The following is a 24,433-nucleotide window of genomic DNA, read 5'->3' as shown; positions in this document are numbered from 1 at the left end:
TGGAGTGAGTTGCCATTGCCTTCTCCAGATGGGCTTGATTTTGGATTGATATTAAGAAGTTAGCCTCAAGGACATCTCCCAGAGGTCTACCTGAGTGGTCACTGTGACGCGGTTCCCTGAGGTGGGAAAAAGGGAGTGAAACCATTCCCAACTATGTGACCCTGTACCCGTGGCTTCTCCTCTCCGGGCCACTTCCTCATCACAAAAGGAGGGGAATTATTAACTACCTTGTGATACCCTACATTCAAGGGAAAAGGAGATACCCCATGTTCAAGGGCAAAGGAGAAGCCCCAGCAAGATGGTAGGAGGGGCGAAATCACATTTAAAATCAAACTCCATACCCGCCAGAGATGCTCAGAGGGCTCAAACATACCTTGTGCACACCAGGACCCAGAGACCCCACAGAGTTTGAGACAGAACTGTGAGTGTTTCTTGAAGAGGTACAGGTCAGCAGTGGCCTGCTGCAGGGTTGGGGGCACTGAGTGTAGCAGTGCTTGCATGGGACCTTTAGAAGGAGGTCACTGATTATCTTCATTACCTCCACCATAGTTTGAGCTCAGGGCTCAGGTCAAATAACAGGGAGGGAACACAGCTCCACCCTTCAACAGATAATTGGATTAAAGATTTACCTAGCATGGCCTCTCCCATCAGAACAGGACCTAGTTTCCCCCTCAGTCAGTCTCTCCCATCAGGAAGCTTCCATAAGCCTCTTATCCTTCTCCATCAGAGGACAGACAGATGAAAACCACAAACACAGAAAACTAACCAATCTGATCACATGGACCACACCTTTGTCTAACTCAATGAAACTATGAGCCATGCTGCGTAGGGCCACTCAAGATGGACAGGTCATGGTGGAGAGTTCTGACAAAACTTGGTCTACTGGAGAAGGGAATGGCAAACCACTTCCAGTATTCTTGCCTTGAGAACCCCATAAACTGTATGAAAAAGCAAAAAGATAAGTCACTGAAAGATGAATTCCCTAGGTCGGTAGGTGCCCAATATGCTACTGGAGAACAGTGGAGAAATAACTCAGGAAGAATGAAGAGATGAAGCCAAAGCAAAAACAAGACCCAGTTGTGGATGTGACTGGTGATGGAAGTAAAGTCCGATGCTGTAAAGAAAAATATTGCATAGGAACCTGGAATGTTAGGTCCATGAATCAAAGCAAATAGGAAGTGGTCAAACAGGAGATGGCCAGAGTCAGCGAACTAAAATGGAATAGAATGAGTGAATTTAACTCAGATGACCATTATAGCTACTACTGTGGGTAAGAATCCTTTAAAAGAAATGGAGTAGCCCTCATAGTCAACAAAAGAATCCGAAATGCAGTACTTGGGTGCAATCTCAAAATTGACAGAATGATCTCTGTTCGTTTTCAAGGCAAACCATTCAATATCACAGTAATCCAAATCTATGCCCCTACCAGTAATGCCAAAGAAGCTGAAGTTGAACAGTTCTATGAAGATCTACAAGATCTTCTAGAACTAACACCCCCAAAAAAATGTCCTTTTCATCATAGGAGACTGGAATGCAAAAGTAGGAAGTCAAAAAATACCTGGAGTAACAGGCAAATTTGGCCTTGTAGTACAAAATGAAGCAGGGCAAAGGCTAATAGACTTTTGCCAAGAGAGTGCACTGTCATAGTTAACACCCTCTTCCAGCAACACAAGAGAAGAGTCTACACATGGACATCACCAGATGGTCAACACTGAAATGAGATTGATTATATTCTTTGCAACCAAAGATGGAGAAGCTCTATACAGTCAGCAAAAACAAGACCAGGAGCTGACTGTGGCTCAGACCATGAACTCCTTATTGTCAAATTCAGACTGAAATGAAGAAAGTAGGGAAAACCACTAGACTATTCAGGTATGACCTAAATCAAATCCCTTACAATTATACAGTGAAAGTGACAAATAAATTCAAGGGATTAGATCTGACAGAGTGCCTGAAGAACTATGGATGGAGGTTCATGACATTATACAGGAGGCAGTGATCAAGACCATCCCCAAGAAAAAGAAATGCAAAAAGGCAAAATGGTTGTCTGAGGAAGCCTTACAAATAGTTATGGAAAGAAGAGAAGGGAAAGGCAAAGGAGAAAAGGAAAGATATACCCATTTGAAGGCAGAGCTCCAAAGAATAGCAAGGAGAGATAAGAAAGCCTTCCTCAGTGATCAACGCAAAGAAATAGAGGAAAACAATAGAATGGGAAAGACTAGAGATCTCTTCCAGAAAGTTAGAGACACCAAGGAAATTTTCATGCAAAGATGGGCACAATAAAGGACAGAAATGGTATGGACCTAACAGAAGCAGAAGATATTAAGAAGAGGTGGCAAGAATACACAGAAGAATTATACAAAAAAGATCTTCCTGACCCAGATAATCACGATGGTGTGATCACTCACCTAGAGCCAGACATCCTGGAATGTGAAGTCAACTAGGCCTTAGGAAGCATCACTATGAGCAAAGCTAGTGGAGGTGATGGAATTCCAATTGAGCTATTTCAAATCCTAAAAGATGATGCTATGAAAGTGCTGCACTCAGTATGCCAGCAAATTTGGAAAACTTACCAGTGGCCACAGGAATAGAAAGAGTCAGTTTTCATTCCAATCCCAAAGAAAGGCAATGCCAAAGAATGCTCAAACTACCGCACAATTGCACTCATCTCACAGGCTAACTTGCCTTGTGGCTCAGCTGGTCGAGAATCTACCTGCAATGCGGGAGACCTGGGTTTGATTCCTGGGTTGAGAAGATACCTTACAGAAGGGAAAGGCTATCTACTCCAGTTATCTGGCCTGGAGAATTCCATGGACTATATAGTCCATGGGGTTGCGAAGAGTCAGACATGACTGAGCAACTTTCACTTTCACACACTAGCAAAGTAATGCTCAAAATTCTCCAAGTGAGGCTTCAACAGTATGTGAACCGTGAACTTCCAGATGTTCAAGCTGGATTTAGAAAAGGCAGAGGAACCAGAGATCAAATTGCCAACATCTGTTGGATCATCGAAAAAGCAAGAGAGTTCCAGAAAAACATCTACTTCTGCTTTATTGACCATACCAAAACCTTTGACTGTGTGGATCCCAACAAACTGGAAAATTCTTCAAGAGATGGGAATACCAGACCACCTGACCTGCCTCCTGAGAAATCTGTATGCAGGTCAAGAAGCAACAGTTAGAACTGGACATGGGACAACAAACGGGTTTCAAATCAGGAAAGGAGTATGTCAAGGCTGTATATTGTCACTCTGCTTATTTAACTTATACGCAGAGTACATCATGAGAAATGCTGGACTGGATAAAGCACTAGCTGGAATCACGATTGCCAGGAGAAATATCAATAACCTCAGATATGCAGATGACACTACCCTTATGGCAGAAAGCGAAGAAGAACTAAAGAGTCTTTTGATGAACGTGAAAGAGGAGAGTGAAAAAGTTGGCTCAAAACTTAACATTCAGAAAATGAAGATCATGGCATCTGGTCTCATCACTTTGTGGCAAATAGATGGGGAAACAATAGAAACAGTGACAGACTTTATTTTGGGGGCCTCCAACATCGCTGCAGATGGTGATTACAGCCATGAAATTAAAAGACGCTTGCTCCTTGGAAGAAAAGTTATGACCAACCTAGATGGCACATTAAAAAGCAAAGACATTACTTTGCCGGCAAAGGTCCGTTTAGTAAAAGCTATGGTTTTTCCAGTAGTCGTGTATGGATGTGGGAGTTGGACTATAAAGAAAGCTGAGCGCCGAAGAATTGATGCTTCTGAACTGTTGTGTTGGAGAAGACTCTTGAGAGTCCTTTGGACTGCAAGGAGATTCAACCAGTCCATCCTAAAGGAAATCAGTTCTGAGTGTTCATTGGAAGGACTGATGCTGAAGCTGAAACTCCAATACTTCGGCCACCTGATGTGAAGAGCTGACTCATTTGAAAAGACCCTGATGCTGGGGAAGATTGAAGGTGGAAGGAGAAGGGGATGACAGAAGATGAGATGGCATCACCGACTCAATGGCCAGGAGTTTGAGTAAACTCCGGGAGTTGGTGATGGACACGGAGGCCTGGCATGCTGCAGTCCATGGGGTCACAAAGAGTCAGACATGACTGAGCAACTGAACTGAACTGAGGTTGTTTGAAGAGTAAATGAGACAACCCATCAGCAAGGAACCTGGGACCTTAGATAACCTATATACTGAATGCTATTGTTATTCTAAGATTTATCAGTATTTCCTATGGAAATTCAAAGGAGGAAACCAGCCTTGGATCCTTATGCTCTTTTGTTTTTCTTATGTTGTAGCAGCTGGCTTTAGTTATTGAAAGGTGTAATATTCCAGGTAGGAAAATGTTTGCTGTCCCTAAAGCACAGGTCAGTGGGAATGATCTCTTTAGCAATAATAATGATGTCTAATATTCATGAGAAATGCTGGACTGGAAGAAGCATAAGCTGGAATCAAGATTGCCGGGAGAAATATCAATAACCTCAGATATGCAGATGACACCACCTTTATGGCAAAAAGCAAAGAAGAACTAAAGAACCTCTTGATGAAAGTGAAAGAAGAGAGTGAAAAAGCTGGCTTAAAACTCAACATTCAGAAAACTAAGATCATGACATATGGTCTCATCACTTCATGACAAATAGATGGGGAAACAGGGGAAATAGTGGCAGACTTTATTTTGGGGGGCTCCAAAATCACTGCAGATGGTGACTGCAGCCATGAAATTAAAAGACGCTTGCTTCTTGGAAGAAAAGTTATGACCAACCTAGACAGCATATTCAAAAGCAGAGACATTACTTTGCCAACAAAGGTCGGTGTAGTCAAAGCTATGGTTTTTCCAGTGGTCATGTATGGATGTGAGAGTTGGACTATTGTAGGAGACAGGAAGAATAGAAGAAAAGCAGGCCCAGGCCAGGGCCACAGAAAGAATTTATAATTATTGATAAATTGGATGCTTTAAGCCATGGGACTCTTGGAACAAGTCCAAAGGGAACAGTTCATAATCTTGAAAACAAGATACGATCCTGGGGGTGGAAAACCAACCACAGACTGTTTCCCAAATGGCCTCTCAGAGTAACGTGTTTTTCCGGATCTGGAGGAAATCTATAAATAAGAATATTAGTCTTAGTTACTAATTTGTTATTGATTACTGTTTCTTGTTTACCCAAAGGTTAATGATCACTTTGTTCTTTGGCCCTGAAGGCCACATGAGTTACTGCTTAACCCCCTGCACCATTCCTTCCTTCACGGCTGAGAGTGTAACAAAGCTGGCAGGGATTCCTGTTCGGCACCTTCATCTTGGAACTGTGTTGGTCCCCTGATCCTCGCCTTTCACTGAACTCTTGTGTCTCGTTTCTGATTCTCCCGCCGCATCACGCTTTCGGAAACCCTGCTTGTCGAGCTGGACTGAACAGGGGCCTGAAAGTGGAACTAGCCTCGAGGCTAGGCTCCTAGCGGCGGAGAACGCAGGGAAATCCGGCCCGCTCTGGCGGACGAGAAACAACCTTGGTAAGCACACCCCTCCGGATTTGTCAATCAGGGTAACAATGGGGCAAAATCCTTCTAAGCATAGTGCCTGTATGCAAGTGTTAAAAACTTTGTTGAAAAGTTCGGAGGCTGAGATTAGCTCAATCCTCTTTTAAAGAATTGTTTTCTGCCACTGAAAAATATTGTTGTTGGCTAGCTTCAGACTGAGGGACTTTGAGGTAGGAATGGCAAGAAGTTACGCGTTGCCTGCGCTGTGCCTTCCCACGCGGGGAAAAGATTCCTTTGTCTGTATGGTCAGTAGGGAATCTCATTAGCACGGCTTTAGGACCACTGCAGTCCGAAGACTCGGATTCAGGGGATTCTACAGAACAATTACAAGAACAAATGGAGGAAATGAATTTATATGATAACATTGGTGATGAGGAAGAGAAGCAGTCAATAAAACCGAAAAATAAGAGCAGAAAGAATGACAGAAGTCAAGAACAGATCTTGCTCTCTAGTCCGACTGCATCTCTGGTTGAGCCTCCTCCGTTCAATCCTGAAACCCCTTGGGATGATGGATTTGCTTTTAAACCACAGATAACTGTGCCTAGTAAAATGACGCCTTTACAAAAGGGGGTTCCTATGGCACAATTGCAGGGGGATGAAGACGCTTTAGTTCTCCCTGTGGCTGTAACTCAGATCCCACCAGATCCTCAGTTCTGACAAGGAGGAATGCATTATGATTACAGCGCCAAACCATTTAAAACTATACGGGAGATAAAGCAGGCATGTACCCAATATGGAACTAATTCTCCTTATACCATGGGACTAATTCAGGGACTTTCACAAGCTGACTGGTTAATTCCTTATGATTGGGAAATGATAGCCAGAACTTGCCTATCCACCTCAGAATTTTTATAATTTAGGACCGGGTGGCAAGATGAGGCAAATCAACAAGCTCACAGAAATGCAACAGCCAACCAGCCAGTTAATATAACGCTTGATCAATTAATGGGTACCAGAGGCTATGGTTTTTCCTGTGGTCATGTATGGATGTGAGAGTTGGACTGTGAAGAAAGCTGAGCGCCAAAGAATTGATGCTTTTGAACTGTGGTGTTGGAGAAGACTCTTGAGAGTCCCTCGGACTGCAAGGAGACCCAACCAGTCCATTCTGAAAGAGATCAGCCCTGGGATTTCTTTGGAAGGAATGATGCTAAAGCTGAAACTCCAGTACTTTGGCCACCTCATGCGAAGAGTTGACTCATTGGAAAAGACTCTGATGCTGGGAGGGATTGGGGGCAGGAGGAGAAGGGGACAACAGAGGATGAGACAGCTGGATGGCATCACTGACTTGATGGACGTGAGTCGGAGTGAACTCCGGGAGTTGCTGATGGACAAGGAGGCCTGGTGTGCTGCGATTCATGGGGTCGCAAAGAGTCAGACACGACTGAGTGACTGAACTGAACTGAACTGAGAAAATTTTGGCGATGGCACCCAACTCCAGTACTCTTGCCTGGAAAATCCCATGGACAGAGGAGCCTGGTGGACTGCAGTCCATGGGGTCGCCAAGAGTCAGACACGACTGAAGGGACTTAGCAGCAGCAACAGCAGCAGCAGAGGAAATTTTGGCACCCAAGCTCGGTTATAATTTGATGATCAATTACTTACTCAAGTGAGAATGATATGTTTCAAAGCCTGGGAGAGAATAAATCCACCCCGACAAGCCTTGGTTTCATTTACCCAAATTAAACAATCAAATGGGGAAACTTTTGTAGATTTTATCGCCAGGCTACATCAAAATTTGAGCAAAACAGTGTCACGGCCTGGTTTGAGAGATTTGCTGATGCAAGTTCTTGCTTATGACAATGCTAACTCAGAATGAAAAAAGGTGATTCAGCCTCACAAAGCACAGGGTGCCCCCCCTAGAAGAATATCTTAAAAGTTTGCCAGGATATTGGGTCAGAACCATATAAAATGCAACTTCTGGCTCAAGCATTGTCTAAGGCTAATAAAAAGACAGATAAGAGATGTCACCAATGTGGAAAATTAGGACACATTAAAAAAGACTGTAGAGGAGGAAATTAAAAAAAGACAAAAAATGATATCAAGACTCCAGGATTATGCCAAAAATGCCATAAGGGAAATCACTGGGCAAATCAATGTAGGTCAAAATTTCATAAAGACGGGACTCCCTTGTCAGGAAACGGGAATCGGCACCTGGCTCTGGGCCCCAAAAACAATGCAGGCACTTGGAACGCAGTTCCCTTTGCCTACCCAGCTCAACCTCAAGAAAACAATCAGTTCATGACTTACTCCCCGCAACATCAGGGAGCACAGCATTAGACATACCAGGCTTAGAAAATTTAGTAGTAATGCCCTCTATGGGGATATATAAAATACCAACTGACGTCTGGGGACCCCAACCTAAAAATACTGTAGGTTTAATAATAAGAAGCAGCAATCTCACTTTAAAGGGGTCGAAGTTCAAATAGGAATAATAGATGAAGATTTTGAAGGAGAAATACTTATAATGCTAATAAAACCCAATGTTCCCTATCAAATATCGAAGGGAGGTCAAATTGCTCAATTGTTATTATTACCTTATATAAAATTAAATTCTCCTAAAAAGAGAATAGAGGAACTTGGAAGTACAGGAAAACAAGTATTTTGGCAAACTTTTGTTACAGATGAAAGACCAAAATTAGAAATAAAAATTATGGGAAGGCAATTCCCTGGACTTGAGGACACAGGGGCTGATGTTTCTACCATTGCCTCTAAACACTGGCCTCGATCCTGGCAGTTACAACAAGTCCTTACAATTATTACTGGAATAAGAACAATGAGCAATATAGCTCAGAGTGCATGCCCTGTGTGTTGCCAGAGGCCCGATCAACAAACTGTTATGCTTCGACCATTGGTCGCTGATATTCCTATTAACTTATGGGCCGTGATTTACTTATGCAATGGGGAGCTTATGTTACAATACCTCCCATAATGTCTCAGACAAAACAAATTATGACTAATATGGGACTTCACCCTAGTACTCCTCAAAATTTAGCCTAGGGGCCACTGTTCCAAAGACTGCATTAAAAATAAAACGGCTTTCAGATAAACCTATATGGGTGGAACAGTGGCCTTTATCAAAAGAAAAAATCGAAGCTTTACAAACGCTAGTAGAAGAACAATTAAAATTAGGACATATAGTAGAAACGACTGGCCCTTGGAATTCACCAGTCTCTGATTAAAAAGAAATCAGGTAAATGGAGAATGCTTACAGATTTAAGAAAAATCAATGGCTGTTACGGAACCCATAAGAGTATCACAACTTGGACTCCTTTCTCCCGCTATGATTCCAAAGTGATGGAAAATTATTATCACTGATTTAAAAGATTGTTTTTTCACTATCCCATTAAATCCTAATGATGCTCCAAATTTTTGCTTTTACTATTCCATATTAATAATAAAGGCCCTAGTCAGCGATATCACTGGACTGTTTTGCCACAAGGAATGATGAACAGCGCCACCTTGTGTCAACACTTTGTAAATCAGCCTTTATGTTTAATTAGAGAAAAATATCCACAAGCCTATATTATTCATTATATGGATGATATTTTATTAGCATACTTTGATAAGAAAATTCGTCAACAAATATTTTTAGAAACCCAAAAGATTTTATAATTGTATGGATTAATTATTACAGCAGATAAAGTTCAAATTGAAGCTCCTTATCAATATTTGGGTTGTATATTAAATAGAAACACTATCTCCACAAAAAAACACAGATTCGAATTGATCAATTAAAACCTTTAAATAATTTTAAAAAATTATTAAGTGATATTAACTGGCTTCATCCAACTTTAGGGATTCCTAATTATGCCTTTAAAAATCTATTTAATATATTACAAGGAAATAATGAATTAAAAAGTCCTCGGTCTCTAACCGATGAAGCCAAAATAGAAATACAACAAATTAATCAGGCAATTCAAAAGCAACAATTGACCAGGGTAGAATTAAATCAACCTATAACAGCCTTAATTATGGCCACTCCATATTCTCCCACAGGAATAATCTGGCAAACAGAAGCTATAATTGAATGGGTCTTTTTGCATCATAAACAAACTAAGTTTATTGACTACTTATGTTGATGTGGTTAACAAGTTAATATTGAACAGGAGAACTCGTATTCAACAATTGTTGGGTTACGAACCAAAGACTATAATAGTACCATTTTCTAAAATACAAATTGAACATTTATATATTCAAAATATTGAATGGCAAATTGCTCTTTCTGATTTTATTGGCGACATTGATTGCCACTACCCTTCTAAGTTAATCAATTTTCTTAAAAGACATGCTTTGATTCTCTCTAAAAAAAAAAAAAAAAGAGCCTATTCACAATGCTGTCACCTATTTTATTGATGCAAATAAGGACCTCAAAACAGGTTCTTTTGGTCCTACTGAAGATTTGGCAATCTAAATATCCTTCTGTAGAACAGGCTGAGTTAGAAGCTGTATTATTGGATATTAAAGAACCTGTTAACATTGTTTCTGACTCACAATATGCTGTCAAGGTTACTTCTTTAACCGATACTTCTTTAACCGAGACTGTAACAATACCCAACTCTAATCTGCCTATTAAACTGTTTAATCAATTACAAAATGCTATTTTTTATAGAAACAATCCTTTTTATATTACTCATATTCGATCCCATTCACAACTTCCAGGAGCTTTAGCAGAGGGAAACAATACTACTGACACTGAACTCATTTCATTTCTTTCTCATCACAATTTCATGAACTAACATACTTAAAAGTTAAAGGACTATAACAAATTTCAATTGAGTTGTCAACAAGCTAAAGATATTGTTATCTCATTGTCCTTCCTGTCAACAAGTTAATTCTACTCCGACGTTGCCTGAAGGTGTTAACCCACAGGGATTATTTCCCAACGATATTTGGCAAACTGATGTAGCACACATTCCAACATTTGGCAATGCTGGACTAGTCCATGGGTCTATTGACACTTATTTTGGAATATTTGCATCACATCATACAGGAGAAACTGCAAATCAGTAGGTCTCTCACTTCAAACAAGCTTTGCTTACATGAGACTCCCTAAACATAAAAAAACCTGACAATGGACCAGCTTGTACAAGTGAAAGTGAAGTCGCTCAGTCATGTCCGACTCTTTGCGACACCATGGACTGTAGCCCACCAGGCTGTGGGGCCCTAAATGGGAAACCTTGAAAAAGAAAGGCTAGCTTTGCGGTTTAGAGCTAAGATGGCGCCTGGCGGAAGAGATGAGGGCACGGCCTAAGTTATTTGTTAAAACTTTTGATTGGCTCTCTTGATTTCCCTGCACGTGGACAGCATGTGATCACCATAGACTCTTGTTACAATGAAGCGCATGATGACCTTTAATGTGATTGGTGCAACTATGGTATATTAAGATTTGACATTTAACGGGATTGGTCCAACCCTCGAAAAACCCCCTTGCTTGCCTATATAAACCAAGAGTTTGTGGCAACAAAGCGGAACTGCTTAGACGGAACCCCTGTTGCGTCTGATTGTCTCTCGCTTGGGGAGGGGCTGGGTTGGTGCACAGCAGGCTCACCTCTCCTCGGGACCCCTTGGCTTGTGCTGAGGGAAGTTCCACTGCCTCTGTCTTTCTGCGGAGCGCCCCCCTGCACCAGGCTACATGGGATTCTTCAGGCAAGAATATTGGAGTGGGTTGCCATTTCCTTCTCCAGGGGATCTTCCCAACCCAGGGATCAAACCCAGATCTCCCACATTATAGGCAGATACTTTAACCTCTGAGCCACCAGGGAAGCCCTAGCTTGTACAAGTCACACGTTAAAATTATTTTTTGAAGACCGGTCTATTAAACACATCACTGGAATTCCATATAAGCCACCAGGACAAGCTATAGTTGAATGAGTCCACTGAACATTAAAAAACACTTTACAAAAACTAAAAGGGAGAGAAAGGTATGGAATAGGACCTAATTCCTCGAAAGATAAATTAGCAATAGCTCTTTTTATTTTAAATTTTTTGGGGATATTAGAGGGGACAATACAGAACCAGCAGCTACAATATATTGGACAAATAATCAAACTGCTAATGATTTGCTTTCTAAAAAAGAAACCTTACAACAAACTCAACAAGTCTTATGGAAAAAAAATAAGAGTTGGAAAAGGCAATTTTACTTAAACAAGGACGAGGTTATGCTCTTATTTTAACAGAAGAAGTTGAACATCGGTGGATCCCAAAATGAAAAATCTGGCCCTGGAAGGAAAAGGACCTACTTCGATATAGACCCACTGTTTGAACCCCCGCTTGGAGCCATGTCACTGCTGATCCTTAATCCTGCACTATCTCTATCAAAAATAACCCAAGAAGCATCTTTGCCAACTTGGGGACAGATAGAGAAACTGTCTCTGGAGGCAGAGAAGATGGTACACAGAAGAAGACTGCCAGAAACACCAGACAACCTGTTCTTGGCCATGGTCACTTTGCTGACCATGGTGGTAAGTACACAAGCTATAGATAGTCATCACTATTGGACTTACATACCTAATCCTCCCCTGATGAGACCTGTGACTCTGGAAGATTCGCCAGTCCCATTATTCGTAAATGATTCTGCCTGGCTCCCCGGACCATATGATCAAAATCTTCCTATTAAAAAGGAAGAAGAAGGTTGTCAGTTGGTAAATTATACTGTTGGCTCTGATACCACTCCTATTTGTATTGGTTTTGGAAGTATATACCTTGAAACAGGATATCAAAAATGGCTGTCAGTTGTCGAAGAATCAAATGATAATAAGACTTCCTTCTTTCTCTTAACTGCTCTTACTTTTTTAGAAAAGGAGGAAACTTCCAGCATGATGAATCCACCTGATTTTCCTGATTGTATTGCTGAAATTAGCCATGGTACTGAAAATTAGATACAATGGAAGGGATCAGAAGGTCACTTATTATTAAATGTTACAGAAGGCTCCATTATCAACTGGGGACCCCGAGGAGCCCCTAAACTTAAAGAATCTAAAGTGTCTTCCCCATGGGTATGTAAAAATAAGGCCCTCGTTACTTATGGTAGTCAATCCCTCATATGGCATCGGGCAGGATTTGCCCCTCCATGCCTCGTTTAGATCATTACCCTATTCATAATGAAATATGGAACATACCCATGGCTTAGAAAAAAACTAATCACTTGGAATGGAGGACATACTGAATATATTTTAAATGACCCAAAAGCTACCTTTTAACTTTACAAAAAACTCTACCCACACTATTCAAACTTGTGTAAGAATTCCTTTTGTTTTTATGACTGGACCAGCAAAATATGATCCCAATTTGGGATTAATAATATGTCTTAATTGTTCATTTTATACATGTATCAATAACACCATTCTTTTTAATGAAAGTTGGCAAAGTATTTATATTCTTAAAACCAGAACTGGCATATGGGTTCCAGTTGATTTACAATGACCTTGGCAAGAAAGCCCTACATTATATGCTATTGAAGGAATATTGTAAAATCTTAAACATATTAAACGTTTTCTGGGATTGCTAATTGCTGCCATCTTAGGCACTATAGATAGCTATTACCGCTTCGGTAGCCATAGCCAGAGTGGCTCTTCATCAGTCTATAGAAACAGTTCATTTTATACAAGAATGGCGTAGAGATGCAGACGTCCTTTGGACCGCTCAACAAAAAATTGATGGAGAGTTGGCCTCCCAAGTGGCCAAGCTTCAACAATCTGTTATTTTATTAGGAGATCAACCAGTCAGTTTACAAAAACAGATGAGACTAAAATGTGATTGGAACTACACTTCCTTTTGTGTAACGGCTTACAAATATTATAAGACACAATTCAATTGGGATAAAGTTAAATACCACCTATTGAACCATGGTAATATTTCTGTAGATATTCAAGACTTACAACAAGATATATTAAAAGCTTTTAATAAGCATCTCGATGTAATTACTGGATCAGATTATCTTGATAAATTGCTGATAATCTTTCTTCTCTTAATCCCTTAAAACAGATCAAAACATTTGGATATGGAATTGCTCTGGTTATGGGAATGCTATTAATTATGTGTTTGTGTTTCTGCATAGTCTGGAGAAGAACAATCAAGAGACAATGAGACCAACAACAGCAACTAGTGTTTCTCACCATTTCTCATCTTGTGGAAAATCAAAAAGGGGGAGATGTAGGAGACAGAAAGAATCGAAGAAAAGCAGACCCCGGCAAGGGCCACAGAAGCAATTTATAATTATTGATAAACTGGATGCTTTAAGCCATGGGACTCTTGGAACAAGTCCAGAGGAAACAGTTCATAATCTTGAAAACAAGATATGATCCTGGGGGCGGGAAACCAACCCCAGACTTTTTCCCAAATGGCCTCTCAGAGCAACGTGTTTTTCGTATCTGGAGGAAATCTATAGATAAGAATATTATTCTTAGTTACTGATTTGTTATTGATTACTGTTTCTTGTTTACCCAAAGGTTAATGATCACTTGGGCCCTGAAGGCCACATGAATTATTGCTTAACTCCCTGCACCATTCCTTCCTTCACGGCTGAGAGTATAATAAAGCTGGCATGGATTCAGTTTCAGCACCTTCACCTTGGAGCGGTGTTGGTCCCCTGATCCTCACCTTTCACTGAACTATTGTGTCGTTTCTCATTCTCCCGCCTGCATCACGCTTTCGGAAACCCTGCTTGTAGAGCCAGACTCAACAGAGTATAAAGAAAGCTGAGCGCTGAAGACTTGATTCTTTTGAACTGTGGTGTTGGAATAGACTCTTGAGAGTCCCTTGGACTGCAAGGAGATCCAACCAGTCCATCCTAAAAGAAATCAGTTCTGAATGTTCATTGGAAGGACTGATGCTGAAGCTTAAACTCCAATACTTTGGCCACCTGATGCAAAGAACTGACTCCTTGGAAAAGACCCTGATGCTGGGAAAGACTGAAGGCGGGAGGAGAAGGGGAGGACAGAGGATGAGATGGTTGGATGTTATCACCGACTCAATGGGTAGGAGTCTGAGTAAACTCCGAGAGTTGGTGATGGACACGGAGGCCTGGCGTGCTGCAGTCCATGGGTCGAAAAGAGTCAGACACGACTGAGCAACTGAACTGAACTGAATATTTACTGAGCATTTATGATTGCTAGGCTCTTTACATGCTTCATCTCACTCATCTCTTACAATATCCCATGGCACAGGTATTTTCATTATCATTTCCAATTTACAGGTGAGAGAAACTGACGTTAAAGAGATTAAATAACTTCTCCAGGGAGCTCCTCGCTCATAAGTAGAAAACTCCATTCTAGTGACATTCAGAGGCCAGGCAGAGGAGTTAGACATTACCACCTAACACAATTATTCTGTAGGGACCAGGTCCCTGAACAGTGAGCTCCACGAGCAAGCCCCAGGTGGAAAACTTCACGCCCTGCCGCTACCTCCCCGCCCCGGTCCGGGTTCCCTCCCTTACCCAGTCCTTTGCCGCATCCACTCCCTGCGGCCCGAGCATTAACCCCGCCCACTCCTGCCGCCCCGCCCCCAGGTCTGCTCCTGCCCACTGCCCCGCCCGGTTCCCAGATGCCTCTCCCCTCTCCTCGCCCCAGTTTGGGGCCTTGTCACTCAGTGGCCCCGCCCCTTGCCCCGCCCCAACCCACTGCCCTGCCCCGCCCATCGCCTTGCCGCCACCTCCCTGAAGCCTACCCGGTCTGGGAGCTGAGCGTCTAGGACCCACCTCGCAGACCCGGCGACTCCTGCTCCAGGCCCTGCTTCGGCTCTTCTCGCCTCAGACCCAGCGCTGGAAGTAGGGCGCTGGGTGTGATCCGAGGACTGGAGGCTGGGTGGGTCACGGCCACCTTCATCCCCACAAGTGGCCTTGCCACGCTCCTCACTAGCGCGAGTCCTGAGGGACCCTCTGAGGAGAGGAAACGGGCGCTTGCGGTCACCCCTCAGCCTCAGTGTCTCCCTCTGAGCCTCGGGCCTTCAACTCTGAGGAATCGTGTGTGGAGGAAGCCCTAGACGTCCGTGTCCTTGATGCTCGTTGTCTTTTCCTCACACCCCTAATCCCCACCCAACTCCAGCGCCTTCCATTCCTCTCCCCTCCTTCCTTCTCTCTCCCACCCCCTCCCCCGGGGCTCTTCCCCCACCTCCCCCGAGCGTCCACTTTCTGCCCCTTCATCCTGCCCTAAAGCTCCCCTTCACCCACCGCCCTTACTCCTCACCAGGGACCCCTTCCCACGAATTAAGCCCATTCCCTGGCTTCTACTACCGTGTTTTAATACTATCCTTCGCTTTACGTTGGGCTTCCCTGGTCGCTGAGACAGTGAAGAATCTGCCTGCAATGCGGGAGACCCGGGTTCGATCCCTGCGTCGGGAAGATCCCCTGGAGAAGGAAATGGCAACCCATGCCAGTGTTCTTGCCTGGAACATTCCATGGGCAGAGGAGCCTGGCGGGCTACAGTCCATGGAGTCGTAGAGTCGGACACGACTGAGTGACTAACACTTTTCTTTCCCTAGCTATAGGTTGCATGAACTCAATTCAACCTACAAATAACTCTCAGGACATTGGGACTTTTGTGAGGGATTTGGGCCGGGGCGGGGGAGGGGAGGAGGGGTGGATTTTGTGGGGGATGGGGGATTGGAGGCTCGAGAAAATCAATGTCTCAGGAATACTAAATCACAGGTTTATTTTTTTCTTAAAGTTTACAAATAATCATACGTGTGGGAGCAATTGAAAAGGGCAAACTGAAATTTGTTCCAAGATACCAAACACACAGATTAAAAAGGAAGACAGTGGAGCCAAGGCAGACAAAGGCCATACACATTAAAATCTTTACCCCACCCACTGAGAAATGTGGTTTGGTAGATTGCATAATCACATTTATTTTGGTCCAGTGATTTGATTCTTGCGGTGAAAATGGCATTGATCACCTAAGGTTTTGATTCTGGAGCTGATTTTGTTTTCGTATTTATTTTGGTTCAGTTTTCCCTTTTATTGGAACTTTAAGTAAGAAGCAAAAGGGTGCTTTTCTAGTGGCAGGTTAAGATTACTTATATGTAAGCAATAACTTGATTCTTTGTGAGTCATTCAAGGTGTCCTGACATTCCTTTGATAATAATGGAGCCTTATGATGTTACTGAGACTAGTACAGTGTGTAGAAATATGCATAAATTTTTTACCTTTAAGTGAAGGTTTTCTTTTACCATTCTTATTTCAAAACATTCAAATCCGATTCTTTTTTGTTCTTCTGATTCTTTTTCTATAGTCTCTTGTTTTCCTAATTTTTCTACTTTATGGTCCTTTGGATATCCATTATTTTAACTTCATAAATTAATACATCATTGAGTAAACCATAGTATCTTAAAGAAAACAAAGGAATTCAATACCTGGATATAAATCAATGATCTGACACTTCCCAAACTCAAGTTTTAGAAAAGTGGTTACCTGTGTTTGCTTTTCTTAGTTTTTTCCACCTTGTGTTATTCTGTTGTTTTCCCCCTGTTTCCATTTCCTGTTTTTTTCCCCCCAGTCCTCCTTCTCTATTTATTTGACCGTGTGTGTGCTAAGTTGCTTGTCCGACTCTTTGTGACCCCATGGACTATAGCCTGCCAGGCTCCTCTGTCTGTGGGATTCTCCAGGCAAGAATACTGGACTGGGTTGCCATGCTCTCCTCCAGGGTATCTTCCTGACCCAGGGATTGAACCTACATCTCTTATGCCTCCTGCATTGCAGGCGGGTTCTTTATCACTTGAGCCACCTGGGAAGCCTGTTATTTGATTATGCTGCTGCTGCTGCTAAGCTGCTTCAGTCCTGTTTGACTCTTTGCAACCCTATGGACTGTAGCCTGCCAAGCTCTTAGAATTCAAATCCTTTATATAGTATATGTAAAATGTAAGAAATGCTCAGTGATCAGAATACACTTAAACCAGGTACTATACACAGTTTATTAATAGAGTTCTGTCATTAGTTTATAGTTTTGTATTTTAAAGCAGTTTCTTTTTACAAGAAAGTAATTTGAATTGAGTAATCTATTAGAAGTTAATATGTTATAGAATTAATGAGAAATGGTTTTGCTTACTGTAAAATAGCACTAAAAGTGTTTTATATTCAAATTTAAATATCTTTTCATATTCTCTCTAGTTCATTAAATATTACTAAGGAATACAGGCAACATGTTCTACACACATGTGCTTATGAGTAAGCGAGGGCCATTGGCCAAAATCTGGCTTGCAGCTCACTGGGAGAAGAAACTCACAAAGGCCCATGTATTTGAATGTAATCTAGAGATAACCATTGAAAAAATTCTTTCTCCTAAGGTATGTTATTGATTAAAATTATCGGATGTATTTACTTTGACTTGTGGAGAGGAAAAGAATTAAAAGACATTATACCATGCAATGTATTTCCTAGGAAGTTTTACTACTCAAATGGTCTTTTTTTTAAAATTCCTAAGCATTTATCATCTGAAAATAAACATATATTGATTTCTGTTGGTAATTAACTTTTTAATATGTTTATCATAAATAGATTGGATCCTGAAGGATAAAGGCCATGCTTTATAACTATTTTGTGATTGTTTCTTATTCGCTAACAAAATATTGTATACATAGTAGGTACCAAGTGAATATTTCTTAGAAAAATAATGAGTGAATGAATAGGGAGAGTAGAAGGAAAGGAGGATTGAGTATAAATAAAAATATATGTGAAAACGTCATTAAACAAAGCACTATATTCATTATAAAACAGTTACAAGTTACTAGAATTTACATTAAAATATTATTTTAATATTTGTATTGGTTAGGTATTTTTCTTCTTAAGAGGATGAATTATGGATTATATATTCAATATATTCAATATATAATATTCAATATATAATATACTCAATTATATATTGAAAACTTACCATGTGCCAGGCACTGGGCTAGACTTTAATTTTTTTTAGTTTGCTTAACCTCAGTGAGTGTGGTATTTAAGAGCATGAACTTCTGAGTTGGTCAAATTTAATTCCTGCTCCATCGCTTAATAGTTTTGTTACTTAGGCATGCTGTTTATCACATCAGAGTCTCAGTTTTTTCTTCTGTAAATAGAGGTTGTTGTCAAATAAACTGATGTATGAAAAGCTCTTAGGATAATTCCTGGCACAAAACAAGTGTATAATAAATTGTAGTCATTGTTAGTAAATTGAAGTTCAGGAAGGTTAAATGACTTAGTCTCAGCAATTGAGCCAAGGCTTGAACCCAAGTCTGCCTGACTGCAAAGTTTATGTTGTTTTCATAAAATCAACAATAGCATATTTCATTTAAATGCCACATTAGATTATCTTCACTGAATAAAAATGTTAATCATTTTACAAGGTGAGGTAAAAGTTAAATGATTTACTTTAAATAAGAATACAAAATATCTGCTTTTTAAAGAGAAGAAATTCTTATGATTTTATAATTTTAAGAACAGAGTTTATAAATCTAATTTTTAATATTCTAATACTTTAAAAATTATTGAAAGGTGAAAATTGCACTGCGAACTTCAGGACACCTTCTTTTGGGAGTTGTTCGAATCTATAATAGGAAGGCAAAATATCTTTTGGCAGATTGCAGTGAAGCCTTGCTTAAAATGAAGATGACATTTCGCCCAGGTATAAGTGCGATACTGATTTGTCTCACTTGTTTTTTTTCCCTTTTGCATTTTTAGTTTGGGTGGGCTCTATAAATTGTTGATACTCTATAATTCCAGGGTGGGTATAATGAATGGAAAACTTCCTTTTGACTGAAACTTAGTTTCCATGGTTAAGAACAAATTATATTATTTTCCTTGCTCTTTTACTGTGTTTGTGGCAAGAGGTTATACTTTCAAAAACTTGAAATGTTCTTGCATATTTACATAAGAAATATATTTAAAGCTACCACAGTTGTATAAGAAATATATTAAAGCTACCACAGTTGTATAAGAAATATATTAAAGCTACCACAGTTGTATAAGAAACTCTTGATATTCAGTTTTAATGGGTTTCTTTGTTTGCCACATCTGTTTTTGCCTTTATGAGATAAATTAGAAATAATGTATTGATAGAACCTAGGTATCAATAATTGTCATTGTTTTCAGAATTCTGAAGACTCTTAAATAGCACACTATTTATTAAATATTATAGACAATCTCTAGGCATTCCAAAGTGCTCGAGATTTATATGTGTCATACATAGAATGTCTTCAACTTTTAATTTAATTTTAATTTTATGACTTTCATCATTTTCCACCTTGTATTATGTTTATTTAAGTACAGAACTTGCCTCACACCAGTCTGCAAGCTCCTTGAAGACAATATCTTTGTGATATTTATTTTCTGAATCACTTATAGTACTTGTCTCAGTCCCATGTAAATAGTGTTCCCTCAGTTAGTATTAGTGAATCAAGATTGACAAGGTTTGTTTTTTTTCTTTATTTAAAATATTTGTAGAACCTCTAGATAGAGTTATAATCATATCAAATGTGGTTTACTTATATATTCCATAAATATTTATTGAGCTCATACTTTGTGTGAAACACTATGTTAGGTTCTAGTGTACAAAGACAAGACAGTGTCCCTTTTGGCATAGTGAGGAAATCAGATAATGAAAAAGATATTTTTTAAATTATTACAATAATTATAGATTGTGCTATGAAGGAATATAAAGAGTACTACCACAGAAAATAACAGACATTTATTTTAGTTAGGCAAGTTGGGAAAAGCATTTCTGAGTAGATAGAATTTAACCTTAGACTTGAAGAATGAGAAGTATCCAGCCATATAAGACATCCCTAAAGGAATAGCATTCTGGGCAGAGGGAACTGCAAGAACAAAGCTCTTGTAGTAAAGTGCTTGACTCATTCAGAGAGCAAAAAGACCAGTACGTTTGGAGTAGAGTAACGCAAAGTGTTATTAGATCATGCCTATAGGGGTGCAGGGCCCTGTTTAGAAATTTAAATTTTATTTAAGTGCACTAGGGAAGTCACTGAGTCATTTTGAGGGTGATCTGACCTAATTACATATTTAATATATCACTCTGGCCGTTTTGTAGAGAATGAACTGAAGAGGGGTAGGAGCAGATACAGGGAAATGAGTTAGGAGACTAAACAGTCCAGTGAGAGAAAGTAGAGATTTAGTTTATTGAATGTGGGGTTTTTTTGGTTTCATTTTTTTTTTAAATCGTTTTCAGGATTGGTTGACCTTCCAAAGGAGAGTTTTGAAGCGGCATACAGTTCTATCACATTGCCCGAAGAATTTCATGATTTTGACACCCAAACTATGAAGTAAATTATTTTATTTCTTTTCCTTCAGTTTGATTTTCCTGGTTATTATTTACATTTTCAGATTTCACTAACACAAATGGAACATAGTTAATAGCTGAATTACTCATGTAGTTGACAAAGACTTAAATTTGGTGTGAAATTTCAAAGTAGAACACCAAAAATGTATCATGTTTGCTGAATATAGTTTGCAATATTAACAGTACAGTCATTCATTCAATATTTGTTAAGTGCCTTCCATATGCCAAGCACTGTTATAGGCACTGAGGAGGTAACAATGAATAAAACACTGTTCCTGGTTACATGAATCTCATGTTTTAGCTGGGGAGAGACAGATAATAAAACAAACAAGTAAATACACAATATACTAGGAGACGATCAACATTATGGAGAGAAATAGAAAATAAAGTATCAGAAAGGTCAAGAAAGGCTTTACTGATAAGCTCTGAACAGAAAGCTGAAAGAAATGAAGGAACAAATTATTCAGTAATGTGGGGAAGAAAGTTCCACGTGAATCAAATGAAAAAACTCTAAGGCGGAGCGTGTTGGATCTGTTCAAAGAACAGCAAGGAGGCAAGTGAGTCTGGAGTGGAGTAAATGAAAGGCCCAAGTGGTAGGATATGAGGTCAGAGAATCAGCTGGGGTGCAGATGACAGAGGGTGTTGTAGGCTATAATAAGGACTTTTACTCAGATGGGGAGCACAGGAGGGTTTTGAACAGATTAAGTGACTGGATCTGACTTGACTTCAACATGCTTCCCTCTGGCTACTTACTATAAGGGGGAAAGGGAGGAAGCAGAGAGCGTGTGAAAAAATTATCGCAGTAAGAGATTAGATGAGAGATGGCAGTTTCTGTGATCAGCTTTTAGTCTTCATTTTACCCAGATGGTGTTTGCTAAAGATTGGATATGGCTTTAAGAGAAAGAGAGAAGTGAGGTTGACTATATGATTTCTGGCATGAGAATGGAGTTATCCGTTTAATAAAATTAGGATAACTAGAGAATGGCAAGCTTAAAGGGGCAAGGAAAAGGAAAGTAAATTAGGTTTTGGACATAAGTTTTGAGAGGACTGTTACACATCCAAGAGAGCAGGTAGGTAGTTGAATATGCGGGTCTGAAATTCAGGAAAGATGTTTGATGGGATATATAAATTTGATGGGATATATAAATTTGAGAGTTATGAGTATTGATAGCTTACAGTGAACAGTGTCAGATTCGTGATCTCCGAAGAAGAAGATTTAACTTCCGGGATCAGGGACCAGGTTTGATCACTCAAGAGCTTTTGTATAGCAGAGTTTTATTAAAGTGAAAAGGAACAGAGAAACTTTCTGACATAGACATCAGAAGGGGGCCGAGAATGCCCCACTCACTAGTCTTCAGCAAGGGAATTATATACTTTTTAATTAGTTATTACAGTAAATCCTAAGAATGTCTCAAGTTTGTGAAAACTTTACCAGACCCACTCCCACAATTTACACTTTAGGATAATGGGATTAGAATTTAACAATAGAAAGATCCTACTAGACCCACTTCCATAATTTACATTTTAAGATATCAGGATTAGTCAGAAGGTTTTCAGGAAGGAAAAACTGTCCTCAAGCAGGATGCATTGTTGTTATATAATCCCTGCTGCTGCTGCTAAGTCGCTTCAGTTGTGTCCAACTCTGTGCGACCCCATAGACGGCAGCCTGCCAGGCTCCCCTGTCCCTGGGATTCTCCAGGCAAGAACGCTGGAGTGGGTTGCCATTTCCTTCTCCAATGCATGAAAGTGAAAAGTGAAAGGGAAATCGCTCAGTCATGTCCAACTCTTAGCGACCCCATGGACTGCAGCCTACCAGGCTCCTCCATCCATGGGATTTTCCAGGCGAGAGTACAGGAGTGGGGTGCCATTGCCTTCTCCGATATAATTCCTAGTACAGAGTTTAAACTGAGTTGATGTGTAATCATCAGTTCCCTGCTTAAAGAAAAAAACATTTTATGTGACTAAGACTAAGGAATGTAGAGAAAAAAAGTTTGTCCTTTCCTCCTCCTTGAGAGTTCCAAACCCCTATCTACTCCTTGAGAGCCTCAGACCCCTTTCTCCTCCTCGGGGAACCCGGACTTCTTATCAACCTGCCTAGGACTCTCTCAATATGTGGATGGAACTTTAACCATAAGTCATAAGAGATCCCTAAAGGAACTAGGGTAGATTTTAAAGAGAGGGGAAGGAAGGAGAGAAAGTGGGGGGACGAGAGCGATTTGAAGACTGAACATTGAGTCATTCCTATTAGTTAATAGCCTGGGAGATGAGGAAGAACTAATAAAGGAAATGGAAAAGGAGCAACTAATGAGGCAGGAAGAAAATCAAGATACGCTAGTGTAGCAGAGGTCAGTAGTTATTGCAGAGGTCAAGAGGAGAACGTGTTCCATGAGGAAGGGAGTGAACATCTATTTCAAATGCTGTTGATTATGGTGAGCAAAATAAGGATTGAGAATTGCTGGTTGGATTTGACAACCTGAAGATGATATGCATGTATAATAAACTAATGTTTATAAGTAATACTATTGAGCAAATTCTCCTTTACTTTTGTAACAAAACCTGTTTTTTAATGGATTGTTTGTTTTTCAGTATATGCAGAATCACTGTGTTCTGTTCACGTTTCCCTCAATCTTGTATTTCTCCATAGTGCTATTGATGTTTCAGAATACTCTATTCAGAACCAAAGCAAACCAGAAGAAATCACACTTAGAGAAGATTATGGCAATGATCTACTTTTCCATGCTGGAAGCTTTGGTGAGAATATTTGAGAAATTAAAACTACAAGTCATAATCAGTTATATTTTCATCTTTGTTGTATACATAAAACACTGCCAAAGCTATTTCTATGCCAGTAGAACTATCTGTAGAATGAATTTTTTATGTATAGATTTAATCCCTGCAATGAGTTTCTTTGCCTTTTTCTACTATAGGTGTCAAATGCCAAGACTCAGACTCAACCTATATTTCCCTTCTCAGTGTACAACCATTTATTGAATATCTACCTGTATGTCAGATACTGTCACAGGCTGGGCAATACAGAGTTTAAAGAAATACTTCCTGCCTTCAAGGAACTTCAGGCTTGGAGAGAGACATACAAATAAACAGTTGTTACAGTTAACATGTACACAAGGCTTTACATGTGTGCTGCATACAGAGTCTTTTAAATATATTTCTTTTAAATATGATATCAATAACAAGGTTTTAAAATACCTTGGGAATGAGGAGGAAATACACACTATACGTTGATTGGGAAATAGAAACTATTTAATGTATTTTCAAATTGAAGTTATATGGTGTAATTTAACTTTACAGTATTTGTTCTTTTTTGTGGCATTTACCACTCTCTGACTTATATCATGACATTTATTATATTGGTTTGTATTATTCTGAAAACTCCATGAGGGTAAGGTCTGTGTCATAGTCATCTTTGATCTTCTTAATGCACAAAGCAGTGAACATAGGAGAAGGAAGGCCTAAACCTGTCTTAGATGGAGGAGGGTGGTCAGGGTAGTAATGCTTGAGCTACATCATAACCTCCACTTTTCATCCTGACTCTTCTTCCATAACTCTTATGAGCTATGGCTGTGTTTCTCAAATGAGCTTCGGCAAAGGACCAACTTTATACTTTGTCAATTTCTGATCTGT

General features: G+C 40.1%; 1 protein-coding gene across 7 annotated transcripts in view; it reads left to right on the top strand.

The window, feature by feature from the left end:
- The first annotated feature begins 5,201 nt into the window (after positions 1-5,201).
- The window catches only part of RAD21L1 (RAD21 cohesin complex component like 1), a 47,671-nt gene continuing 28,439 nt past the window's right edge, over positions 5,202-24,433 (top strand). For 3 of the 7 annotated variants that reach the window (XM_069546860.1, XM_069546861.1, XM_069546856.1), the window contains exons 1-7: positions 5,202-5,504; positions 11,708-11,992; positions 13,588-14,695; positions 17,632-17,807; positions 18,994-19,123; positions 20,681-20,774; positions 23,436-23,542. In XM_069546860.1, the coding sequence (XP_069402961.1) occupies positions 17,664-17,807; positions 18,994-19,123; positions 20,681-20,774; positions 23,436-23,542 (475 nt within the window). In that variant the 5' untranslated portion in view covers positions 5,202-5,504; positions 11,708-11,992; positions 13,588-14,695; positions 17,632-17,663. Of the gene's footprint in view, positions 5,505-11,707; positions 11,993-13,587; positions 14,696-17,631; positions 17,808-18,993; positions 19,124-20,627; positions 20,775-23,435; positions 23,543-24,433 lie in introns of those variants that run through there. The other 4 variants (XM_069546857.1, XM_069546858.1, XM_069546859.1 and 1 more) reach the window with 4 other exon arrangements.

Source organism: Ovis canadensis, chromosome 13 (genome assembly GCF_042477335.2).
Source record: "Ovis canadensis isolate MfBH-ARS-UI-01 breed Bighorn chromosome 13, ARS-UI_OviCan_v2, whole genome shotgun sequence".
Lineage (NCBI taxonomy): Eukaryota > Metazoa > Chordata > Mammalia > Artiodactyla > Bovidae > Ovis > Ovis canadensis.
The sequence above is the reverse complement of the archived record's forward strand: the minus strand, read 5'-3'. Positions and strand labels throughout refer to the sequence as shown.